This window comes from Leguminivora glycinivorella, chromosome 4, assembly GCF_023078275.1.
Source record: "Leguminivora glycinivorella isolate SPB_JAAS2020 chromosome 4, LegGlyc_1.1, whole genome shotgun sequence".
In the NCBI taxonomy this organism is placed as follows: domain Eukaryota; kingdom Metazoa; phylum Arthropoda; class Insecta; order Lepidoptera; family Tortricidae; genus Leguminivora; species Leguminivora glycinivorella.
In genome coordinates, this window is record NC_062974.1 from 21,335,098 (window position 1) to 21,362,192 (window position 27,095).

A 27,095-nucleotide genomic window follows, 5' to 3' on the forward strand; every position below is an offset into this window, starting at 1 on the left:
CTACTTAGGTGCTGAAAATTGAGGCTTCTAGTTTTATCCAGAACGGAGTAACAGGGGGTTGAAAATGGTCTGAAATGCTTCGAGAAAAGGATGGTCGGCCGTGCCTCTTTTTGCTCGACTTGGCGGGGGCACTGCCGTGCCCCCAGATAACAATGAGTAAGTATCATTACGCCAACCGACAATAGGCGACTATTTCATAAAACATGTCTTAGTTCATATTTTCTTCGAGTTACAAGTCAGTGTAGTGAAGAATTTGGTGTACTAACGCTGCGAGGCACAAAACGATTCGTACCAAATGAATCTGGAACTAATCTCAAACATACATCATTTGGATCAATTTAAATACTTCACGTCTGTGTCCAGGCCAGGCCCGCTTAGCTAGTTATTATATAACGACCAACTTGAGAAAATAAAACAAAACGGTCATGTAAAAATAAAAACAAAGTTTTATTCATAAAAAATAGTAGCAATGCGTAACAATATCACCAGTCCCTGCCGGGACCCGAGGTAAACTGGCTGCGGTCGCTATGTACATAATACTATCGGGCAACATGGCGCGCGGCGCTCACTTCACAAACTTCAGGCCGAGCGTCTGCGTCATGAAACAGAGGATGTCTGTGTGCTCGTCGATCTGAAATTAAACAGATATTGAAGTTTTAATAAATTATTTATTTATAACTTAAGTGGCTATTGTAGACCGAAGGATAACGGAAGACACTGGTAACTCGCTCGCGCTATCATCGCGTTTCTTTTCTTTACACGGGAGCAACTACTATAATTAATAATTATTTCATTTGTTTCTATATCGCCGATAGCTCATCGCTTGCTTGCTTTTGGTGGGTCCAGTGCCTAATATTGGAGCATAATAGTCATGGCGGTCAAAAGAGAACGGTGCTGATCATATTTCCTTATCAATCAATCAAATAGTACATTAGCTAGAATATAGTAACAAGATAGGTTTTATGGCTAAGTTTTCCATGCATCAGTTTCCTAGCCACAATGACAAAACATTGATAGAAAACCAAATAATTTATGGAAATAGTCACTTGGCTTTTCGTCACATGTCTGGTAGCGAAGAGTTTCAACCTAATAAAGGTTTTTTGTTTTAACAGCGTTTCACGGGATAACATTTTCGAAATCATTTTACACAGAAACTATGTATGATATCCACGCGGGAGTTTTAGTCATGCATTTGTGGTAGAATAAGCTATCCCCTGGTTGATTAAAAGGATGATGTCCGATTTTTGGGCCAAAAAACACTGGGGCGCCCTGTTCACTCATGGAAGCGGTCCGTCGAAAAAAGCTTTGAGCGGCCGGTTCGAGCTGGAGCGAGGCCACGAGGGTCACTGAAGATAGGAGGAAGGCCTTTTGCACCTCTGGAGTGCCTTAGGAGGACTACAACAGCAACAACAACAATGTGGTAAGAAAATGCAAGTACTCACGATCTTGGCGGTGGGCTTGCCGGTGCCGTGGCCGGCCTTGGTGTCGACGCGCGCCAGCAGCGGCGCGCGCTGCGCGGGCGTGCGGGCGGCGCGCTGCAGCTCCGCGATGTACTTCAGCGAGTGGAGCGGCACCACGCGGTCGTCGTGGTCCGCCGTCAGCACGAGGATGCCGGGGTAGGCTGTTCGCTCTGCGAGATACATTCATTTAATTATAATAAGTCGTTGTACTCCGTTATTAAAGCAGTTAACTACAATATCTTCACAAATACCCCCCTGCAGAGCAAGAGAGAGAACAAAATTCTTAACATGGTAGATTGATTATTATCTTGTGAAATTTCTTAGTTACCATTAGACCTTCTAACATTAGTGAGAACGGGTGAGAAATCGTTTCACACATTCCTTTTAACTTCTAAGTTTTTTATACCACGTCGGTGGCAAACAGGTAATACGGTCCGCCTGATGGAAAGCGGTCACCGTAACCTATGGACGCCTGCAACTCAAGGGGTGTCACATGCGCGTTGCCGACCCATTAGAAACTTGTACACTCATTTTTTGAAGAACCCCATACTGTAGTTCATCGGGAATACCTCGGCAGCCGCTCATTCCACAGCCGGAGCGTCCGCGGGAGGAAATTCCTCTGAAACCGCACGGTACGCGACCATTTAGGTTGCAAGGTGTGTGGATGAGCGCCCTGTCGATGGCGAGCGGTGCGATGATGAAAAGTGGACGTTGGCATCATGTCAAACAGTTCCTCAGAACACAACCCATTGTACAGGCGATAGAATACACATAAGGATGCGAAGTTTCTCCTTAGACTTAAGGGTTCAATACCGCCTCTAAGTTTGGAATCGTCGACAATTCGCACAGCGCGTCTCTGGACCGAGTCAAAGGGTGCAAGCTGGTATCCAGGTGCTCCTGCCCAAAGGTGACAGAAATACTCCATGTGGGGTCTGACTTGCGCCTTGTACAAGAGCAGTCTTTGCCCCGGAGTAAAGTATTCCCTCTCTCTATTGAGCACACCGAGCTTTTCGGATGCCAACGCAGCTTTGCTTTTTAAGTAAATCACTTTCGTGACTAGAGACTAGAGAGCAACTTGGGTGCATTTATTTCAGTACCAAACCACACCTCGGACAATGGCGATCAAATATATGAAAGAGGCGCGTTCCTACGCACACAATTTAAGCTCGTGTATACTCATATCCTTCTTGTAGTAAACGAGAGCGGGTGGGCGGCACTTTCAGCGGGAAGTTGAAGTGGCCATACTGTACGATAGTACTCTTTATTATACTGTAACCAAACGACGACCTTACGGCTTTTTATAGAAGATTCCCTATACTCATATCCTATGAGTGATATAACATGTCAAGACATTTGTATAAAAGGCAGACAAAACTGACCGTCGGTGGGCGCGTGTATGTTGTGCAGCGGCGAGTAGCGCAGCAGGTTGCGGAAGTGCGTCTCGTCGTCCGAGCTGCCGTAGTCCGACACCCACGCGTGCCCGATCGTGAAGCGGTGGAACCGAAGCATGTCCAGCACTCTGTAAGTATTTACATACATTATAGCCAGAGATCACACGGATTTGCGTCATTGTTAATGACACGTCATTTTGATGACATTTAGGATGAGATGACGCACAAAATGCGATCTCTGATCAACACACAATTTGGCACATTACAATTTTCGTATAAAATGCTACAAAAAGACGCGCTCCACTCGCTTTCCATGTGATCTCCCAAAATCACAAAGTCCGTCAGGGGAATTCTTGAGTAGATTTTGAAGAAAACCCTAATATTCTTTAGAATGTATACAGGTCAATTCACAAGAGCTGGCACGAATGAATGAATGAAATTATCACGTGTAATGACAGATATGGTGATGAGTTTAGGGCTGGTGTATTTCTCTTAGATAAGTAACTTGCGAGCTTTCTAGAAGTCAATCTCACCCGACTTGTACGATAGCAGCGCCATACAGCTCTGGCCTCTGATTGGCGCACGCCGCCACCAATAGGCCTCCATTGGAGCCTCCTTGTATGGTGATGAGTTTAGGGCTGGTGTATTTCTCCTTGATGAGATATTCAGCTGCCGCCTGGAAGTCGTCGAACACGTTCTGCTTGTTGAGCAGGCGCCCGGCGTTGTGCCACCGCTCGCCGTATTCACTGGAAAAATATAAGGGGAGACATGCTTCAATAATACATTGTGTTTGGGACTATGTGAGGTCACTACCAGATTACATGATTTACAATTTTTATACAACGTCGGTGGCACCTGCTTCGGTCCGCCTGATGAAAACCGGTCACCGTAACCTATAGACGCTTGCGACTCAAGGGGTGTCACATGCGCGTTGCCACTAGAAACTTATACACTCCTTTTTTGAAGAACCCCATACTGCAGTAAATGCAAAAGACAATATTGCTGATTTCGGACGACGTGATAGATTTGAAGCCCGTTTGATAAGGGATTGCTGGCGAGCAAATGAGATCGAGAATTTGAATTTCGAACGAAATTTGAAAATATTCAAAGTTGGACTTTTATAGGTCTAAAAACACTTTCCTTCTACTATGTTGCTACCGGGTTTCATATAAAATGTCCATGTAACAGGGTACAAAGAGATTCAGGAGTCAAAAGTCCTTGGCCATCCGAAAATACAATACATACCCGCCTCCGCGGATGTTGGGGATAGCCACGATGCCGTTGAAGTGCTGCATAAAGACCAGCCTAGTCACGCTGAAACTGGGCTGCACGTTGATGTTGAACCCGCCGTACCCGTATACCAGAGCCGGGTTCGACCCGTCTTGCGGTAGTCCCTGCAATAACAAATAAGATGAGCGCTATCCGTTAAGTAGTAGATCACAGTAGAAAAGTTTGCTAATCAATTAAAGAACTCCAGGGATTGTATGTAAGATACAATCATTCGTGAAACAACGAACGCGTTTTCCCAATTTCTTAGAAATATTTGCTAAGGGTGGGCCGACTTTGTCGCCGCAACTTTTTTGTCTCTTGGATGTGTTTCTACGAAAAGTTGCATCGCTACGTGGGCGCACTTTCATACTAGCCTAGATGGCGTGAGAGACAAAGGTTTTAATAACATCACGAATATAATTATGGTATACACAGATACGTACCTTCTTAGATACTATGAACATAGGAACTTTAGTGCCGTCTTTGCTGGAGTAGAATATCTGCTTGGCCTCGTACTGTGACGCGTCGAATCCTTTTACCGCTACTTCTCTGAACACCTACGAAAAGAAATACACATCAGACACGTCATTGATTGTTACCGTGACTTTTTGTATGTCTTTGTATGAAAGAAAGTAGGCTAGGATTTTGTATATACTTATCCAAAGATTTTATTTATGTTCAGTTTTCGTGTCTGCTGACATCAAAATGAATGTTATGGCAAGACATCGCAGACTGAAATCAGGCACAGACTAAACTACAAACAACCCAAAAATGTTGCTTTTTTATAACACTACACTACACACTGTTTACCAATCCATAGAACATGAGCTATGTATTATATGTATTGATAAAGAACCGACCATGAAACATCAAGAAATCTTGCGGATAATCAAAAATTATCGTACGGAATCCTCTGTACTTGGCAATGAAATCATTAGTTCGAAACCATACCGTAGGTTCATAGGGCTGCTTCTTAAAGTCCACATGGTAGATGACTCCCGGGGTGAGGAAGGACATGAAGTGGTAGAAGATCTCGTGCTGCTCCTTCTTGCCGGAGAAGCCGACGACGGAGCCGACGGCGAGCGGGAAGGCCTGCAGCAGCTCGCCGGTGCCCATGCTGTGCAATTGGAGGACGCTCTGGAAATATGGTTTTGGTTTATGTTATCCTGGTACAATCAAGAGTAAATTTAGTGTTGACATTTTGGTGACGTGGCGTCTCAGTGACAGAGATTGGGTTAACATCACATCGAATAGGTTAAAAAATAATGATAAAACTAGTTTGACTTATATTGACCAGGATATAGACCGTGATTACATTTCTGATTTTTGTCGTGGTCAGGAGCATGATCACGGAAAACTGACAAAGGCGGGTGGATGTCAAAGTTGCGTAGACGCGCGATCTACCCTCGAAAATAGCGTCGAAATATCGGGAGCTCGACAAAAATCAAAACGGTAATCAATGTCTATATCCCGGTCAATATAAGTCTAATGAAAATAACCGTGAATCATTCAAAACTCTTATTAAAACTAGTTTGCTTCTTTCTTCTTCTATTTGCTTAAATAACTGGTCATAAATAATAATCAGAGGTAGCAAATAAGAGTGTTTATTAGTACAAACTCACCTTTACATCTCTGACATAATGAATAACAAGTTTGTCATTGTCTACCGCCGAGGCCCAGTCCAATACGTCGCTTGGGTGTTCCTAAAAAAACAAATATAGATATAAGTACATATACTGTAATTTATTCGATCACACTGGTCATGAATAATTAAGGTAAAGTCGCCGTCAATAGAATTTGTGAGCAATGTAAACAAACCTTGTAGTCAAAATGTCTTTAATTTCCATTCTAACTCATTAGATACTGATTACTGGCTAAATTCGTGTGTTATTTAATCAATTTAACTCACATTATGATCCTCAACCTTTAAAATAATAAAATTGTGCTAAATCATTGATATTTTATATAATGGTTTTTTACTTTGTTGACAATTCCTATTGACTGCGATTTTATCAGCATCAAATTACATCATACATATGTATTACTAGAAAAATAATCGTTAAATATTTTGTGTTCGTGATTTCATGGTCTTCATCTGTATTTACAACATTGCTAGAGTCCAAATCAACCTTCGAGCCAATTTAAGATACGAAGAGACCTTTCTTTACGCGATTTTGATGCGTGAAAACTAGTTAAAATCCCTTTAATAAATACCGGTATGAGCGTCTCCCAGTTCTCCTCGGCGGGGTTGTGCAGGTCGATCTTGATGAGGCGGTAGTTGGGCGCGTTCTTGTTCGTGCGGAATATGCACACCGACCCCTCGTTTGTGACATACTGAAATTAACAACAACGATATATGAGTATATCAAATATGTAAATGTCAGAAGAATAGTGACTACTGTACTCCTACTGCTTTCGTCAATGGCTTTTTATTGGACAGAAAATCGAAATACACAATATAGTAAACCTTCTATGGCTTTTGAAAGATAGCCCAATAATAGTATAGACGATAATACGCGCTACAATTAACATTGTTTTTTATTTAAGAAAAATGTCGTTGGGTTGTCGCGACGGTCGCGTAAAGATGACATGTGAGTAGCGCCGCAGTCTTCACTCGGAGACAGGACATACGTCATAGTCCGCCTCGAACCTATGCACGATCTGCGTGAGCGGCAGCTGCCGGGGGCTGAGGTCGCTTACTTAGGCTCGACACCGCAGGTTGTCGCCACAGTCGCGTAGAGACGACACGCCATTAGCACCGCAGTCTGCACACGCAGACGGGACATACCTCATAGTCCGCCTCGAACTTGTGCACGATCTGCGTGAGCGGCAGCTTGCCGGAGATGTCGGGCTGCTTGCTGAGGTCCGAGAAGAAAAGCAGATTGTCCCGGCAGTCGCGTACAGGCGACACGATCAGGTAGCGTCCGCAGTCAGTCACTTCTGCACCGCTGTAAATAGAAAGCACTGTTAAAAAATGTTACATGCACATACTTTCAGACCAAAAATAGATGGTCACTTTATCAATTTAAGAAGGAGTATATTCGGCTCATGTTCAAACGATTATCCTGTCGATGGAGTGTGCAGTGGGTTTTTTTTAACGACGACGACTAGGCCAAGCGACTTATAAATAGTGATAATATAATTAATATTGTCTTCGATTACCGCGATAGTTACTCATGAAATAAAACTATGGAAACGGATTAAATCGCGTATAATGAATTTAAAATACATCCCGACGTTTCGAACTCTTTACAGCGTTCGTGGTCAACGGGTGACTGAGTAGTGAGTGAGTGGGTGAGTGGGTGGGTGAGTGGGTAGTTTTTGCACATTTTAATTTTTCCTCAGTCACCCGTTGACCACGAACGCTGTAAAGAGTTCGAAACGTCGGGATGTATTTTAAATTCATTATACGCGATTTAATCCGTTTCCATAGTTTTATTTCATGATAATATAATTAATATGCTACTTTCTTTGGCTTTCTAGATAAATTACGATGTCACCTCTACAACAATCAACATAAATGTATTAGTATAATTACATTTTATACCTTAAACTAACACAAAATGTGACTATATAGTTTGTTCAAAGTGCCGAAATACCTACTTAAATTAAGAGTCTACTTAAATCGATGAAAAGACGAAAACCCTAATTTAGCTACCAAAATAACGTCCACTCTAATTATAAACTATCTAGAACAGGTAAAAGATAAGTCACATACTGGCGCTTGTCTTCGCCCATCTGCTGCGTATGGCAGTCACTGTCAAATGACAAGAAACATACAGTACACGTACGTGCTCTTTAAAAAAAGTTTGACACTTTGAACAAACACACAAATTCAACTAGAAGAACTTTGGTAAAGAATAATTGTGCGATCCGTCTGTAGAATCAAGTTCCTCCTGAGGTTTCCCCAAGAGACAACAGAATGGAGATTTACAAAAAATGCAAAAAGGGAGTACAGTTAACAACCCAGCATTTGCAGTAGACATTGGCGCCAAGAGGCGGCGCGCTTTGAGGCGTAATATATGCTCGTTTACCACTGATGTTTAAACCCAGCGTAGCGTAATAAGTTTTTTGCAAAAAAAAAAAACATTTTTGGCACAAGCTTTTATCGTCGACTGTATCTTTCTTTCAACAGTCATCTACTGCTCTCCGAGACGTTTCTAAGAACCCCTTACTCGATGGGATACGACGTTTCATAACAGAGTTCCTATGACCACCTTTCTGCTCCATCATCAGATCAGCTCCATGATACCATAATATTGCATTGTCACGTGATTTACATATGTGTGTGCAAAATTTCGGCTCAATCGGAAACCGGGAAGTGGGTCAAATTTAGCTTCTACGTTTTGACGCACACTAACATACTAACAAGGCAAGTTGAATAAAAACTTGAAAAGAGCACATCAAGCTCTAGTTGTAGGTAGTTAGTAGAGTTAAATGTTTTTGGAGGGAACATGCTACTATCGCGTAGTTATTTTTGGTATGCGTGTCTAAAAAATAACTATGGATACAATTTGCTAGCCTTACATCCTCCAGAGCGGCTCCTCGGGGAACTCGACGACGATGACGTCCTCGGCCTGCGGCGTGTCGAGCCGGTGGTAGCACAGCTTCTGGTCGCGGTTCACCTCCGTCTCGGACCCGTCCGTCTTGCCCGTCTGTTCCGGGTACCTCTGTACACCGAACAATCATTATGTGTGGTATACAATTAATACTTTAACCCCGTGTGTTGACAGGTTGAGAATTTCACTACCCCCTTTCTTTCCGTGGGTGTCGTAGACGTCGACTGTGGGATATGGGTTTAATTGTAGCGGCAGGTAACCTGTCACTGTAATGTCACAATTTCGTTTTCTTTAAACACACTATATGCCAAGAGTGGCACTGAAATTTGAGATCGAATCGTCTCGTGATTCTGAGAAGAATGAGCCCAAACACGTTCAGATCTGGTGAAATTCGATATTTATTTTGGAAAACGCCCTTTTAACTCTATTGACAACATGTCAAAATTTAAATTTTACCAATCATTGTCAAGGTCATGCATTTAAGAGTTAGAAGTGTGTGAATTTACTCACACACTGAGTAACATCAATTCGTACTCTGCATTCTCCGGAATTCCCCTGATTCTAAATTATATGATTTAGGTCTTGTTGGCCAGTGGTTGGCTTTAGCACGCTACTCGTTATGGCGCTTACGCGAGTGTGAGTTATTGAACCATTTTGAAGCATAGAATTGTAGGGTACTTGTGAAATATACATAAAATAATAGATTGTCGCATCAGCGTTCTTTATTATCGTCGTATTTCGATATAATGGAATGTACAAGAAAATTAATATAATATTTACAAGTTTACGACCATTACAAGGATACAAGTATACCCGTCCATTCTAGTGCACTTAACAGAACTATCAAAATAAATAGTAATAGATGTGATATATTTATAGCGTCGTTATCCTTGTTCGAAATGATAACCATAACCAATAAGGAAAAACACACATACATTGCATATTTATGACTCTCTTTAAAGCAGTAGTATTCCAAAGCCAATTCCAACTTATGGTAATATTTTCAAAACTAAACTACTCAACTTTCAGTGTCACTCTTAGCAATTAAGGGTTTGAAAGAAAACAAAATGACATTGCAGTGACAGGTTACCAGCCTCTCGCCTACGTCACAATTTAACCCATATCTCACAGTCAACTTCTACGACACCCACGGGAAGAAATGGGGCGGTGAAATTCATAACCCGTCACCACACGAGTAGCCACACGCTTGTTAGAACATTTCTTATACTGTCTTCTATTCATGTACACCTAACGTAAACTGGATTCAAATTATTAATGATTCTGAGATTTTAAACAATCATATTGTGGCAGCCACTTTACAATAGGCTAGTTTCCTACACTTAAAATATTGTATGCAGTGCACGAAATAAAGCACCACATAATTAAAAGAAAAATATTGACAATAGTTATGTTTAAACAAGAGTTCAATAAGAGTTCAATAAATACTCTTCCTTAAAAAAAAAATTTGTGGTCGTTAATGTGCCTTGATACCCTTAATTTTTTGGAATCTTTTGAAATCTTCCTTAAGTACCACGTTAATAGGCGCCCTTACCTTAACATAAAAAAATATGTAACATCACTTACGTTACATTTTTAAATTGTTCATGTCGATTGAACTTCAGCTATACTTTTCAAAGCAATAATCTTCACCAATTCCTAACAAAAACTGGTCCCAGCAGTCAACAAATCGTCCTATGAGATTTTTATTTATATACTGTGTTTACAAAGTCCATAAAAACACAATATAAGCGAAAAATCTGTTTTATTTAACAATTTACTTGAAGGTAACAAAAACTCGGTTATAAACCGAAATTCGAATCGGTTTCGAGTTTCACCGAAAAAAAACCGATACTCGGTTTTCGGTTCTAGCTGCATTCCCTATAGGTTACTCAGATAATAGTACATAATTATTATAATACATACAATTACTTATATATATCACACGAATGAATTGACTTACCAGGATTCGAACCCAGCATACACAGCACAGATAACACGCAATCTAACACACACATACACATACGCACCCACGCATGCACGCACACACACACACACACACACACACGCACGCGCGCACACACACACACACACACACACACACACACACACACACACACACACACACACACACTCGCACACACGCGCACACAATGCGCAAATGAACTGCTAAACTCAGTTTGTAATTTGTTTATTTTGTAAATTCAATAGGATTTTCTAACTCTTGTATTCGTAGTATGCATGTGAGTTAAGTTATAGCTAATCTAGTACTATAAGTTTACCTGTATCACCTTATTAATTAAGATAAGTACTATTACGAAAGAGCGGTGTCTCTTATCACAAGTATCTTCAGATACTTAAAAAGAGACATCTACCCTGCTACTGTAAACAGTTTATGTGCTAAAAAAAATTTTTTTTTTTTTTTTTAACATAATTTCTATTTAATAAGTCAAAGAGAAAGATATAAAGTAACTGAATTGACCGTGACGTCACTCCTACATAGTAATTCCATATTAGCAAATCGTTTTGACAGTTCTTAAAAAGAAGCTGATTTGACTAGTAGGAAACTAGCCTATTGCCAGTGTGTGTGATAGGAGCTGTGCCCATAGAGAACTAGATTTCTAACTAGATATTATCAGACTAGATATAACTAGCCTATACTGTTAAGTATAAGCCTTTAATGAAGTCTTTAATAATGGCTGTTCGCTAAGTCGATCCGGAGCGTGTACTTACAGAGTAGAATAATCCCTTGTTGTCCTTGGTCCACGACATAGATGCAAACTTCACCTTTTCCAGCACCTCCGGGTAGTCTTCACCTGTAATCAGATTTTAGAATTAACGATAAGTACGTAAATATAAATAATATTTATCTATTTGATATGTATATCAAATAGATAAATGTCTTAAGTTCGTTTTTCTGAGGTACTTGTTCTTTATCTCGCAGTCGCCGTGAACCGTAACGAAATATGCGACGACACTCAAAATTAACATTATAATCATTTCAAAACTGTGGTGTAGTAATGCCATCTGTCGTTACGTGAAGTAGTTGAATTTACTTCACCAAAGTGTTAGGGGTCGAGGTATACGCAAGATAAACTCCTTGTTGCACCATCTTAAATACCTGTGGCAACATCCTTCAAGTGTATAGTGATCCAATCAGAGCCGCTAGCAGACAAGCCGTAAGCGAACGTGGCGCCATCTTCCGTGAATCGTGAGCCTGATAGTAATAGCGCAACCGTGAAGTCTTCAGAATGGGTGTTGGGAGAAAAATATGTGGCTCACCATCCAAGTGACAACCAATTTGTAGCACTACTACCTTACCTGTGGCAACATCCTTGAGGTGTATTGTGAGCCAGTCAGAGCCGCTAGCGGATAAGCCGTATGCGAAAGTGGCGCCATCTTCCGTGAATCGTGAGCCTGATAGTAACAGCGCAACCGTGCCGTCTTCAGAATGGGTGTTGGGACAAAAATATGTGGCTCACCATCTAAGAGATAACCTCTTTGCAGCACTCGTATCTTACCTGTGGCAACATCCTTGAGGTGTATTGCGATCCAGTCAGAGTCGCTAGCGGATAAGCCGTAAGCGAACGTGGCGCCATCTTCCGTGAATCGTGAGCCTGATAGTAACAGCGCAACCGTGCCGTCTTCAGAATGGGTGTTGCGACAAAAATACTTGGCTCACCATTCAAGAGATAACCTCTTTGCAGCACTCGTATCTTACCTGTGGCAACATCCTTGAGGTGTATTGTGATCCAGTCAGAGCCGCTAGCGGATAAGCCGTATGCGAAAGTGGCGCCATCTTCCGTGAATCGTGAGACTGATAGTAATAGCGCAACCGTGCCGTCTTCAGAATGGGTGTTGGGAGAAAAATATGTGGCTCACCATCCAAGTGATAATCAATTTGTAGCACTTGTATCTTACCCGTGGCAACATCCTTGAGGTGTATTGTGATCCAGTCAGAGCCACTAGCGGATAAGCCGTATGCGAAAGTGGCGCCATCTTCCGTGAAACGCGAGCCTGACAGCGCGACCGTGCCGTCTTCGGAGAGGGTGTTGGGGTCGAGGAACACGCGGGGCTCGCCGTCCAGGCTGTCTTGTACGTACAGGACACTGGAAGGGGTAAAACGCATTCGTAAAATGCAGATGGAACTTGGAAGTTCCTTAGCTCTACCTTGCGACTGTTAGCACAATTTGTGGCAGAAGATCGACATTAATAAGAGCTAGTCGTTAGACTTCTTACTTCCGTCGCCATCTATAGTAGCCAGTATGTCTAACTTTAGCTTGATGATTTGAACATTTAACAATTTTATTAATTTAGTAATTTAAACCAATCCAAGATAAACTCCGAGATTTAAGTGTTAAATTTATAAGCTTAACGAAAAAACTCACTTTTGATTCTGCAGCCCAGTATTTTTAAAGAAGAAGTACCGGTCCCCCCTTCTAAAGGGGCAGGAGTATTTCGGGTAGTTCCAGAGTTCAGTGAGCCGCGCGTTGATGTCGGCCTTCACGGGGCACGCGTCGAGGTACGGCCGCGTGATTTTGTTCTCTGCCTCTATGAATTCTTTGGTTTCTTCCGAATCTGGGTCTTCTAGCCAGCGGTAGGGATCGTGGATCTGTAACACGGTAAACGTTGACGTGAGTGACTGCCTAATCCATAATAATATTGTAAATGGGAAAGTGTGTGTGTCTGTTTGTTTGTCCGTCTTTCACGGTAAAACGGAGCGACAAATTGACGTGATTTTTTAAGTGGAGATAGTTGAAGGGATGGAGAGTGACATAGGCTACTTTTTGTCTCTTTCTAACGCGAGCGAAGCCGCGGGAAAAGGCTAGTAATATTATAAATACTGATAATACTTACTAATATTATAAATGGGAAAGTGTGTGTTTGTTTGTTTGTCCGTCTTTAACGGCAAACAGGAGCGACGAATTGACGTGATTAAAAAAAAAAGATAGTTGAAGAGATGGAGAGTAACATAGGCTACTTTTTGTCTCTTTCTAACCCCCCACTTCCCTAAAATGGGGGGTGGAAGTTTTTTATGGAGTATTCAGCAATTTTCGAATTTAACGCTAGCGAAGCCGCGGGAAAATGCTAGTAAATAAATAAATATTTGAGGACTTCTTACACAGATTGACTGAGTCCCACGGTAAGCTCAAGTATAGGCTTGTGTTGTTTCAATTCAGACAATGATATATATTAAAAATAATAATTAGACCTATTGACGACTCATTGTCATGCACAAAGGTTGAGATATTGGGCTGTAGCCTTCGATGGTTAAGGAGTTAATGAAAGTGTTTGTAAACAATTCATTTTAGATCGCTGAATAGATTTTATCGTCATGTGTTCCGTTTTTTTACCCGACGCAGTGGTATTTTATTTATGTGTGAAACAATAAGGACTGTTTAATATTGCAGGATTTACCTACAAACTACTGCACTGCACACTTGAAATACTGACTTTATCAATCTTCATCCTCGTGACCTAATTAGATACGGTTTTAAAACGTAAAACAGTATGCCATCTTTATTATAGGTACATGCAAAACATAGCTACAATACCGTACAACGTTATGTGTATATGTATAACGTACAGTCACGGACTTTAATTGTTGATCCACTTCTAGCTCATTTTACACTGGACACGTCTTAGCTTAACTATGAGATGTCCAGTATGAAATGAGCTAGAAGTGGATCAACAATTAAAGTCCGTGACCGTACCTATGATTTTTTTTTTTGTAATTAGCATAGCTGCAGAAAGGAAGAGTAACAACTTTTCACGTTTTATAGACTTTGTTTTGCAAAATCTTGACAAAACAAAAGGTAATAAAAATTGGCCACACTTGAACTGCACTATAAAGTCATACAATAGCAAAGCTAACCTGAGCCTAGCCAGGTAAACTTGATAAGCCTAGTTACGACCAATCTAAAGGTCATGCATCAATACCACAAGATCATGATGACTTTAACATAAAATATGCATAAGGTCGCCCCTATAGACCTCGCTTGAGATCTAGAACGATGTTATCATACATCTGTAACGCGCCCTTTCCTTGTCAGTACTCAATAATAAAAATATTACAGATGTAGTGCGCAAAGATTTACCTTCGTATTTTTACGGAAACGTGACAAATACGAACGTTTCCGTAAAAATACGAATGAAAAGCTTTTCGCATATCTGTACATTAATTGTATATTAAGATTAGGTAATAGATAGGAATCTGAAATAAATTACAAAGATATTGTTCTGATAAGTGCCGTCCGTGACATTTTTGCGACAAAAAAGTTTATTTATTTCAATTCACGATGCAGAACGCACACAATAGGAGCGAACTAAGCGACACGAGTTAGTTCAGCTAAAAAATTTGAATGCATTTGAAATTATTAATAGGGCGTGACATAAGCGACTAATCGTTTTTGTTAACCCTAAACGGCTATTTGTGACATCGACTCTTTGGAACCATCACACGGGAGCAGCAATAGAAACCCCAACTAAGGAACAAATCAATTTATTTTCTATATACCTTTTATAATTCGCGTTTTTTCGTAAGCCGGGAAACTGGTTCGATTCACGATACAGACTATCAATAGAAAAGTTAAATAATTAGATCGAATTTCTTTGACATAAAAAATAAACTTTTGTTGTAGGAAAAACACTATATTTCCTAAATTTTAACAAGAGAGTAGGTATGCATGTGGGCCATTTTTTTCAAAGTTGTTCACCCCACTTTTTTTTGGATTGTGAAATTTTTATGTGATTTCCACTCAGAATTGCGAACTCTTTCAATCCTAATAGGAGAAAAAAAGTGTCCCAAAGTTTTTTTCCCATTCCGTTGCCATTTTTTTCATATATTTTGTATGGCGGTAACGGAATGGAAGGTCTGAAAAATTTATGTAAATCTTGGGATATTTTTTTTCTCTTATCAGGATCGAAAGATCTCGCGATTCTGAGTATGAATCGCGTAAAAAATACCCATGTTACAAAAAAAGTGGGATGGACAACTTTGAAAAAAATGGCCCATGTGTGATTTACAAAATCGAATCACGTTTGTAAAAACGGTATTCAAACAAAATACCACTAAAGTACCATAACAGTACCAGTCCATCAGCATATACATATTGATTCGTACAAATTGCCTATTTACGGGGGCTTCAATGGCCATGTCGCGAACGTGACATGAATTAACGATGGGAATATTGATCAGCTGTGACCAGTTGTTCTAGGGTGATTGTGTATGAACTAAGCCTATACCATTGGCGTTATAGAAAAAGCTAACGTGCTCGATAGCGTAAACTATTAAACGTTAAGGAAAATGTAGGTATATAATTTTTGGATCTAGTACGAGGGCTGTTCCGAAAGTTGTTAGCTGACCCTTTAGTTCAACTTGCCTTGTACCGCGCGCGAGTCCAAACTTGAGGCTCAGGCTCTACTTATGCGATTTGAATAAATGTTATACTGTTCTGTGGGATATTTCAATACAGATCATATCCAAAAGAAATTATGAGACTAATTATTTTTTATACTACGTCTGTGGCAAACAAGCATACGGTCCGCCTGATGGAAAGCGGTTACCGTCACCTTTAGACCTAATGCGAATAATTAATTTATTATATTTTTTTTTACCAAAACTTGTTTTGTGTGGAATTTCTGACTTCTTAGAAAAAAAAATAGTTTTTTTATAATTTATCGAATTTGGTATCCAAATAGTTACAAAAACTCTTGCAATAAAAAATAATGTTAAATCATAGTACTAAAGCGTCTGAAGAATTGATCAAGAATGTTCGAGTTGGTTAGGCGTCGACGCATTCTAGTTAAACAAATATAAAAAATAAACTAATCTCTTTCTAAACCCAAATCTACATCACCTTAATCAATAATGAAAAATCCCTCAAAACAGTATAACAAAAATACAAATTGCATGAATACATCCGGAGCAGATAAAAACTTTCGGAACAGCCCTCGTAAGTAACCGTTATAATTTTTTCGATGCGGTTGTTTACCGAAACGTTTACGCGATATCAGAGTATCGAGCAACGTACGGTCTACTAAAACGCCAAAAAGCCAGGCAAAGGTTCTGTATTCGAAAATGTTATGTGAACTTTTTCCCATATTAGATACTATTATTAGTTTACTGCGCGCGCCAATAAGTGCGAGCAAAGTGCATGTGAGAAATGTCAAGTTATTATTATCTTATACTTTTAAACGAGCAATTCTTGTATATTTATTTATTTATTTATTTATTTATTTATATATATATTTATTTACACTGACGATCTCGGAAACCGCTCTAACGATTTCGCAGAAATTTGTTATGTGGGGGTTTTTGGGGGTGAAAAATCGGTGTAACTTATCCTTAGGTCCCGGAAAACGCGAATTTTCGAGTTTTCATGCGTTTTTCTTCGCGCGCCATCTCGTGTGCAGTAGTTGTACTGTTAAGACAGAATTCTTTCGGTCGATGTAAGTACTATTTATTGCAAACACTAGATGGCGACACAGGTCAAGGCTAAAACGAATAGAAAAATACACTATTTGAGTTTTTGTGGCGAAATGCGCGCCATCTCGTGTGGAGTAGTTGTGTTGTTAAGGCTGAGAATTCTTTCGCTCGATGTAGGTACTATTAATTTTTGAACTAGATGGCGACACATGTCAAGGATACGAAACAGAACCGAGCGAAGCTCGGTTGCCCAGATATTGATGTTTAAAATAAGAATAATCCTGGTGGCTAAGTAGGGTAAATGGGAACTTTCGCAGCTGGATCGACTGAATAATACTAGCAATAATCCATACTAATATTATAAATGGGAAAGTGCGTGTGTCTGTTTGTTTGTCCGTCTTTCACGGCAAAACGGAGCGACGAATTGTCGTGATTTTTTAAGTGGAGATAGTTGAAAGGATGGAGAGTGACATAGGCTACTTTTTGTCTCTTTCTAACCCGAGCGAAGCCGCGGGCAAAAGTTAGTAAAAAGTAATTCTGAATGCAATACTGGGTCAGAAGATCGCAGTAGGTTTTTGTGGACGCCATGTCTCGTGAGCAAGGACCCCGCTAAGGATACTGGCGAGCCTTGCTCACGTGCATAACTGCCGCCATGCGTTTTCCCTTAGCAGCCTTATACCACAGTATAATAAAGAGTATTATCGTACAGTATGGCCACTCCCGCTCCCCGCTGAAAGTGCCGCCCACCCCCTCTCGGTTACCTTACAGTTACCGCCTGTCAAAAACGCGAACAGTCGGCCTGTCGTATTTCACTCATGTAAGCATAGTACGCGTTCACCTACACGAGCTTAGACTGTGTGCTAGGAACGCGCCTCTTTCATATACTATTTTGAAAGAGGCGCTTATACGATATTCACGGGATAAGATGGGGTGGTGCTATTCTTTTCTGATGCCGGCACTACACCGCACGAAACTTGGGTTGAGTAAGAATTGAATGTAGAAAAAATCTAGTTTAAATAATTCAAAAAGAACAGTTACGCTAATCGAGTGTGTAAATCCAGCATAGGCTGGTACCAGTTTTTTTATCCGTTGCTAATCGTGAGCTCCGGTTATTTATCTTTATGTACATGAGTATGTATCCTAATGACCCTGGTGGTAAATCTTTAGTGGTCGATGACCCAAACGGCTTGTTTTTTTTTCACGTTACAACACTGTCATGTTAACTTGATCGATAGTTGATGTAGTATGTAGTCATAAATTACAGGATGTTTTATAAGGCCCGCAAGTCGTGTAAAGTTGGATAATACTCGTACATACATTATGCGTAGTTAATTGTGAATGTCTTGATGTAACATTAATTTCCGTTGCTTCAAGCGATGGTAATTTCTTTCCGATGAATTTGACGAGCATATATTACCTATACATCTTTGTGAGAAATATATACGTTTAATAATTATTCAAGTGCACACTCCCGCATACAAATTCAGTACAGTAGCTAAAGCACTTGCTTTGTTACTTATCAACATACATCGGGGTTTTGGGAGCGGGAATGAATTTGTGTATTTATAACTCTGTTTATAGTAACTTGAATTACTGAAATATAGATTAAACTATGTATATGGCTCCAAATGTACCTAGAAATGTTATAGTAATGTCTGTTGTTCATCGTTTTCACCCTTTTTGGCTAGTGTAAATCATTCCCGCTCCCAAAACCCCGATGTATGCTTATCAATGTATACTGATTCTAAAAATAAGTTCTACGGATGAAAATGGGATATGGCACTGTGGCAGTACAAGAATGATAATGCAGAATAAAGTCTAATAGTGTACTGCGCGATGCTTAGCATTTCACAAGTGAAATAGATACAGTGGTTTTTGTAAATACTTCAGAGCTGGAGGTGCCCAATTGCCTATTTAGTTTAAATAAGTAGAAAAAAAAAACCGGCCAAGAGCGTGTCGGGCCACGCTCAGTGTAGGGTTCCGTAGTTTTCCGTATTTTTCTCAAAAACTACTGAACCTATCAAGTTCAAAACAATTTTCCTAGAAAGTCTTTATAAAGTTCTACTTTTGTCATTTTTTTCATATTTTTTAAACATATGGTTCAAAAGTTAGAGGGGGGGGGACGCACTTTTTTTTCCTTTAGGAGCGATTATTTCCGAAAATATAAATATTATCAAAAAACGATCTTAGTAAACCCTTATTCATTTTTAAATACCTATCCAACAATATATCACACGTTGGGGTTGGAATGAAAAAAAATATCAGCCCCCACTTTACATGTAGGGGGGGTACCCTAATAAAACATTTTTTTTTCATTTTTTATTTTTGCACTTTGTTTGCGTGATTGATATACATATTGGTACCAAATTTCAGCTTTATAGTGCTAACGGTTACTGAGATTATCCGCGGACGGACGGACGGACGGACGGACGGACGGACGGACAGACAGACATGGCGAAACTATAAGGGTTCCTAGTTGACTACGGAACCCTAAAAATAATAAAATCACAGGAAGCGGCCTCCAGAAAGACGAGCAGTCTCCAATGCCAAACGCATGGTCATGACAGTCATGGCAAACTGAAGGAAGAATGTATGATTCAAATGTAGGAGTACTATCCTCGTACTTACGTACGTGTATGTTTGTCGGCTTCTGTCCCTGCCACGCTACGTGCCCAGCATCGATAACTTTAAATTATAATGTACACGTAGTGTTAAACTAGCTACAACTATACCGATACAAATATAAATTCGTGCCTTCTGTTAAAATAGGATAAGGCACGTAAGGCACTTATGTTCAGCGTAGTTATAATTATGATAAAAATTACTGAATCTGGGAGCTGTACTAGTATAGGTAAACAGTTAACCCAATGAACGCCGCGCTCTTAATTTTACATACCTACTAAAATCGGTCACATTTGTGTGCCGCGCGAAATTCAACGGCTTATGTATGGAAAAATGTATTAGCTCATATGATATAAATTTTATCAACTGTGCCGTATGCGCACATATTACTGCATGCGAGTATGTTTGGGTGCGCGTCTTCCGAAGACAGCGCGATAAACTCAATCATAAATTCATAATGTACCTACTTTGGCAACGTAATATAATTTATCGCAAAGTCTTCTACGTCCGCTTATACGCCGTTATAAGTTATCATTAAGGGGATAGTCGACAACATTCCTTACTTTCATTCAGTAACACATATTTTCCTCCCTGGATATTGAGATGCCGTTCTGTGTCGGGAGCGAAACAAATTTCATAAAATTTTTGAATGATTGCTCCCATAAGCACCAAAAAATAACTCAAAAGAGCATATCTTTCATGAATAGTATATATGCTTATATAAATTTAAAATTCCTAATCTAAGAAGAAAGTCTGTTATAGATTGCTGAATGATAGGCGATTTTGTGACACTATCGCAGCAAATTGATATAAGCAGAAAATTGATTTATATTTAATTTAACATACCTATATTGCGATTTCAAAAATATACAAACAAGGTACAGTTAATATTTTCAAGTTTATAAAATGTTGCTTGCATTAGTCAGGTATATTTAGCCCACAAGCAGAACGCAAACATTTTTTCTGAGCCTTAAACACAAGTTCCCGATCAGTTGAGTTACCCCAGAATTATTGACCGCATATTACGTATTTTGTTCCGATTAAGGAATCAAAGATCACCCGAGATGTGTAATACTTTGAGTTGAACGACCTTAGCGATTAAGTTTTAACGTAATAGTACCTATAATTAATTAACAAAGTAATTGGAGTAATGAGAGACTGTTATATTATTATTATTCTATTATCTACGCATATCCATTTCAGATTTGACGAACCGCTTTAGAGTTTTACCCTTTTATACCAGCTCAAAGAGATCAATCAGGTTTGTAGGGAAAGTTGCGACAGAATCTAGTAACGAAGGTATCCAATGGAAGGTGAGATCTTTCAAAGTACAGATTAATGAATAATACATTTTAATTTCTAAAGTTTTATTCAGGATGAAGGCTAAAATATTATAAATAGTAAACTTTCACGCATTTATCAAAATGTAAATTGAGCTCAAATGTGCGTTAGACTAATTAGATGAAGTAGAACTAGACTCAAACATTCGTATACACTTGTCCAAAATGTACGACCGAACTTCAACATGAAAACTATAAAATGCAGTAGGGACTGCACTATACTCTGGTCCAATACCAAAGAAAAGTTAAGCTAGTTAAGTAATTATAGGTTAACAGTTTGTCTTACCTTGGTCCCATGATAATCGTCGACGACGCTTTCATCCCGCCGCGCCAACGGGTACTCGAACGTCGTGTTCTTCATGAGGGTGGAGACGCGAGCGGTCACGCACTGCAACAACGCAAACACATAGTACCGATACGCTAGCATCGTGCGGACACCCACCGGCGACTGTCGCTTCTACAACACAACTAGCACAGACACTTGGAGGGAACAATTTGTTGCATAGACAACGCACCGATCCGTGTAAGTCCTTGCCAAGGCTCGTCGATGCGATTTCTGATGATGACAGCTTCATGGTGGAGTGATGTTTGTTTTTATGACAGCTGCCAGCTAATAGCAAAGAGGATACTACTGTGTTCGTTGCCAGTGTTTATATCGTTTTTTCCGTAGATTTTTTACCCGACTTCGGCAAAAAAAGGTTTATGATTTTGATCAATATTTGCAAAGGGAGCAAAAAAATCATAGTGACGGCACAGTATAATAAAGAGTACTATCGTACAGTACGGCCACTCCCACTCCCCGCTGAAAGTGTCGCCCACCCCCTCTCGGTTACCTCACAGTTACCGCATGTCAAAAACGCGAACAGTCGACCTGTCATATCTCACTCATACAAGCATAATACGCGTTTATCTACACAAGCTTAGACTGTGTGCTATAGGAATGCGCCTCTTTCATATATTTGATCGCCAGTGTCCGAGGTGTGGTGACGGCTAGTCGCCTAATAAATCGTACATACTTACATTTGTTACCAAATAAGAAGAGGCACTTTGGCCACCACTATCAATTTGATACCTACTTCTATTACTGCAAAAAGAATAACAGTGAAATTGTGTATAAAAAAATATATTTTATATCGCCAACCAACTTCTCGAATTTAAGCAATATTATTTAAAGTTTTTTAAATGCTCAATATGAAGTCTGACTTCACAAGTACTACAGTAATAAATACAAGTAATATTAATAAAATATCCCTCAAGCTAACTTTAAACGCCGCAACATAGTTCACAACATAAACAATGTATGTTATCGTATTCTTCTCACATTCATCAACCGCTATTCCGGCAGGCGGCTTAACTTCAAGCGATGATTATCGTCATTCGTCATTTATAAGCGCTATGTAATATTTGTGTTCATTCATTACAAGAACGGTTCCTTTGCTCGCTTTGCAGAGCGATGGGGTTCATGTGATCATTTTTTTTCGAAATAAGCTCGGGTTTCTTAGGACAGCGGTGCAGAGGCTGGGGCTGTTTCCATGAAGTATGAAGCCGGCCGCTATGACGACACCGCTCCTAGGAAATCTGAGCCTGACCCATGATTGTTTAAAATAGTTTTTTGACGCTAAAATTGTTGTACGCTGAAATTTTGTGTATGTAAAACTACGATTGCACGGTTGTTATAACTACGATTTGGTATTGTGTCGTTCAGACACCAGAATACACATTGTCGCAAGACACTATTGTTATTTTAGTTTCGTACCACGCTTTTAATGAAGTATTATTACTATGCAAGGACAAATTGGAGAACGTTTAGAAAGTGAACTTTGTGTAATTGAAAGCAACGAACAATTTTATTACTTTACAAATTTTACATATTATTTATATTTAAAATTTTATATATTTAGTCTAATATACTTCAGGAGCGTAGTACTTTCAGCCGTAAAAATATCCGTGACTAAATTTGGTAACACCCTATATAACACATACCTACCTGATCCTAATGGGGGCGGGTTTTTTAAATTAACCCTTTGAGCGCCAAGTCCATTTTGATTTATGAGCGTCGAAGTACCTAATGTGAACCTTTCTGGTATGCAAGTAGGTGGATATAGGGCTGGAGGCGCGCGCATTAACAACTTTCGAAGTAAAAGAAATAAACGCTGAAATCCGAATAATTGTTTCTCAAGACACAAGATTTTGTAAATAAATGACCTCTTTTAGAGGTAAGATAACAATAATGTGGCATAAAAATGTTTACATATACTTATATAAAGCACCTTGCTAGCAATGACCTGCATTGCTCCTATAACTATATACATTATGTACAATGTTAAATTGCAAGATGCATTCATATGAACTAAACGTAAGATATCTCTGTACCTACTGCAATTAGCACTGAGTAATCATAAACACAATTTATTCATAGACAGATAACTTTGTCAACTTTATATCTGTGTTGTGTAACACTAAATGATGCAGAATATAATACCGAATATACCGATAGTGTCATAGGTAGTGTAGTAACTGTAGTAAGGCAGTATAGTATTTTATCAATATTGAGAACACTTTATCATTGGTTTGAAAGGCAGTCTTGTCTAAATAATTATAAAGTGCAGTAAACTATTTTTTTTTATATTGGAGACACATTACACAGATCAACTTATCCCCAAACTAAGCAAAGCTTGTACTATGGGTGCTATGCGACGATATACATACTTATATAGATAAATACATACTTATATACATAGAAAACATCCATGACTCAGGAATAACTGTGCTCATCACACAAATAAATGCCCTTACCAGGATTCGAACCCAGGACCGCGGCTTAGCAGGCAGGGTCACTATCGACTGAGCCAGACCGGTCATCTGTAAAGTCGTCTGTCGTCTGTGAGTAAACTATACAATTCTAAAGACTGAATAAAAAAGTTTAGGTAAGTAATCAGCTTGTAGGCCACACACAATAACAACATGAGACCATATAAATACATATGGCTGAGTGTGGCAAGAGAGACAGGAGTAGAAGACTGAATAGAAGAGGCCTTAGTCAAAGGAACAAGCTGGAGTTGCCAAAGTGTAATTAAAAAAATAATATGTACTTAGAAACAAAACTTCAATAATAAAGGCTATTTTTATTTTATTTTATTAATTTATACAGTATGTAAACTAACGAAAACCATTTACTGTAACCCGTAAATGTCCAGGTGATACTGAGAAACTTTTACTATGGGACCAACACCCAAAACGCGAAATAAAAATTTACTCTCCCATAGGAAATACTTACTATAAAATAAAACTACCTATGAAACTGTCAGAAGATATTTTCGTGATTTCGGGGTTGATCCCATAGTAAAAGTTTCTCAGTATCACCTGGACATTTAAGGGTTACAGTAAATGGTTTTCGTTAGTTTACATACTGTATACGGCTGGGCAAATACAGTATCCCTCCCTCTCCAAAATAATACAAGTAGAAAAAGATGAGAGAAGTGGCTTACCAAGTCAAAATCATGTTGGAAACAGTTATAATCGAAAAGGATTAAGAATAACCAGTGACCAAAGGTTTTTGACAATCTTAAGCAGGAACCTTAGAACAGAGAAAATTGAAGGGACAATGAAAGCAAGTAGAAACATATTTTAGTAAAATAAACAGTGTCTTACCTCGTCCATTACAAGCTGCCAGCCATTTTCGAGGTAACTAGCGAAACCCAGTGTATAGAGACAATATACTTTGGCAAAGATCTGCTTTATAGCATAACCAAGCATCATTTACTTTTTGCTTTGAATTTTTTTACAGTCTTTTGTACATATTTGTCAAATCACTACTAGGTAGGCAAGCATGGTCGTTCCATAAACGATAAAACGTCAGGATGTCCTTTTCGCACTATTTGTAAGTGTGAAAAGGACTGCCTGATGTTTTATCATTTATTGCGCGACCATACTATTGGTCCAGAACTCCAGATCCAGTTAAAAATATAACATTTATAGACATAGAACTTAACATTCACATAGTAGATGGTAACTCATTAAACTTTTAAAAAAAATCTAGGTTTTACTTAACAGTAACAACACAGTGATTTGTGTGAATGTATTGCACCTTTAGAAATTGTTTAGAGTTTGGTCAGTTTCATTCTAAAGGTGTGATGTATGAAAAAACGGTAACAAATTGGTGGTAAGTTATATTTAGTGCTGTGTGTGACAGGATGGACTATTGTGTTTTGTGTTCTAATGACAATTACGGGTTCAGTGTGTCTTTATCAGTAGCCTAGAATAACATACTTGTTTACTATGTACTTACTTATCAGATAGACAATGAGGATTCTGTATATTGGTCTATACTATGTATATGGTTATTTTGTTTTATAATAATACTGATATAATAGAAGCAAAAATATTAATATTTTGAGATCCTAATCAAATTTTAAAGTGCTACTACTACACATAACTATACATACTGATCCAGTGTACAATACAAATACAGGCGGCATAGGAAACTGTAAAGTACATGGTAAATATTCAGATCTATGGAAAAATCTTGATATCATTCTGTTAGATAACCTATGAACTAGCTAATTAAATATTTTCCCTACAAGTTCCAGTCAATAAATTGCTATTCTTCACAATATTAGACCCTGACAAATTTCTCCTTACGATTAATGCTTCTATACACCCACAGCAACTATTTAATCGTTTATCGTACGTACACAATTCAAATCCACAAAGAGCTGTCACAAATTAGATTCAGGTTAGACAATGTAAATGGGAATAAAACTTACAGGTAAGTGATGAAGAGGAACAGGTGTAGGTGTGAGTCTCCGGTTAATAACCAAATTGCTCTGGTTATTATTTAATACCGGAGAAATTGGCAAAATCCGGCGATGAGTAGCAAAAAAGCGACGCACAGCCTTGTACGCTGACATTTAGCGAAGTGTTGCTATTATCAAAATCTTTGACATTCCGAGATATTTGAGATTATCATTATCACGCTGGGTCATAAAATAGCTGCATCACAAAAACGCTGTAAATGATTTGGCTACTGCATACTAGATGGCGCTTTATTTTCAAATTCGGTTATCGGTTTAGTTTCATTTGTATTCGTCTTCGGTTGATTTCTAAAAAGATTTTTTCTCCCCAGATTAAAGATTGATTTCTCCCCAGTCTTCTTGCTTCCAAGATATATTAGGCCCAATTTGGCGAACTGCAGTTATTGAAGCTTGAAAGTACAGCAGGCCTAGCACATGATGGCCGCGAGGTAGACTACCTGTCCTTATGTCATTAATACAATTAGACAAAGACGTGTCATCTATCTCGCGGCGACATACTCCCGCGGCCATCATGTGCTAGGCCTACAGAGCTGGAGATTCAAAATAAGCTTATTATTTGGTTGATACTTGAAATTTACTGGTGCAATATTGCAGAAAAATAGATGATTTCTTATTATGTCGGACAGCATGCATTATCATTCCATAAATAATGGAGGAGGTTTGGCGGGTTTTCAAAAACTCCTGCTGAAGATTATTTGTAAAGGAAACGACAATAAAAAAACTACTCAGAATTGAAACTTTTATTCGTAACTTACGATGACTGGTCACAACGTCCTACGCGAGCAACGCAACTTGTCCGTCGTAAGGCACTAGTCGAAAACGGACGCTGTATGAAGAGACATGTGAATTACCAACGATACTACCGAGCATAACATGTTTTTGAGTTACGTTGGTTAACATGCAATAGTTATTGCCTGCCATTCGTGGTTTAAGAAAGTTTTTACATAAGTAACAAAGAATGTTTGGTAGTATCGTGGACAATAAACGAAATCAAGGCCCAGTCTGAGGGTGTTTGTATAAAATATAGTGACAATGTGAACGACTGAACGTAATTAAATACATTATGAAATATTTAGGAAATATTATTAAAATTTATATTAAGCTTTCGCACATGTACATTAGTCATAAAAGACAATTAATTGATGTTTCTGTAAAAACATGAGTATTTACTTAAAAAATAACAATTTAAATGTAATCAAATTAAGTAACATGTTC

The 27,095-nt window shown here is 39.0% G+C and overlaps 1 protein-coding gene across 4 annotated transcripts; it reads right to left on the minus strand.

Annotated features, from left to right (window-relative positions):
- Positions 1 to 423: 423 nt before the first annotated feature.
- Positions 424 to 25,968, minus strand: LOC125225679 (prolyl endopeptidase). 4 transcript variants are annotated; one of them, XM_048129496.1, is made up of 16 exons: positions 25,833 to 25,968; positions 21,353 to 21,454; positions 13,065 to 13,288; positions 12,598 to 12,785; positions 11,410 to 11,492; positions 8,648 to 8,790; positions 6,909 to 7,068; positions 6,335 to 6,454; positions 5,743 to 5,823; positions 5,072 to 5,257; positions 4,564 to 4,677; positions 4,097 to 4,245; positions 3,385 to 3,597; positions 2,840 to 2,979; positions 1,443 to 1,630; positions 424 to 631 (listed from the first exon to the last, which is right to left on the minus strand). In XM_048129496.1, the coding sequence occupies exons 2-16, from the start codon at positions 21,425 to 21,427 to the stop codon at positions 566 to 568; spliced, it is 2,130 nt and encodes a 709-aa protein (XP_047985453.1). In that variant the 5' UTR covers positions 21,428 to 21,454; positions 25,833 to 25,968; the 3' UTR covers positions 424 to 565. The 4 variants fall into 4 exon arrangements, with proteins under 4 accessions (XP_047985453.1, XP_047985452.1, XP_047985455.1 ...); XM_048129495.1 differs by lacking the exon at positions 25,833 to 25,968 and adding an exon at positions 24,718 to 24,845; XM_048129498.1 differs by lacking the exons at positions 12,598 to 12,785; positions 13,065 to 13,288; positions 21,353 to 21,454; positions 25,833 to 25,968 and adding an exon at positions 12,398 to 12,552.
- Between the last annotated feature and the right edge of the window lie 1,127 nt (positions 25,969 to 27,095).

Coding starts and splice junctions, on each gene's coding strand:
- LOC125225679 (XM_048129495.1), bottom strand. CDS start 24,825: ATGATGCTTGGTTATGCTATAAAGCAGATCTTTGCCAAAGTATATTGT. Junction 12,786..13,064: donor ACTGGGCTGCAGAATCAAAA/GTGAGTTTTTTC, acceptor TACCCCTTCCAG/TGTCCTGTACGTACAAGACA. Junction 5,258..5,742: donor ATTATGTCAGAGATGTAAAG/GTGAGTTTGTAC, acceptor CCATATTTCCAG/AGCGTCCTCCAATTGCACAG.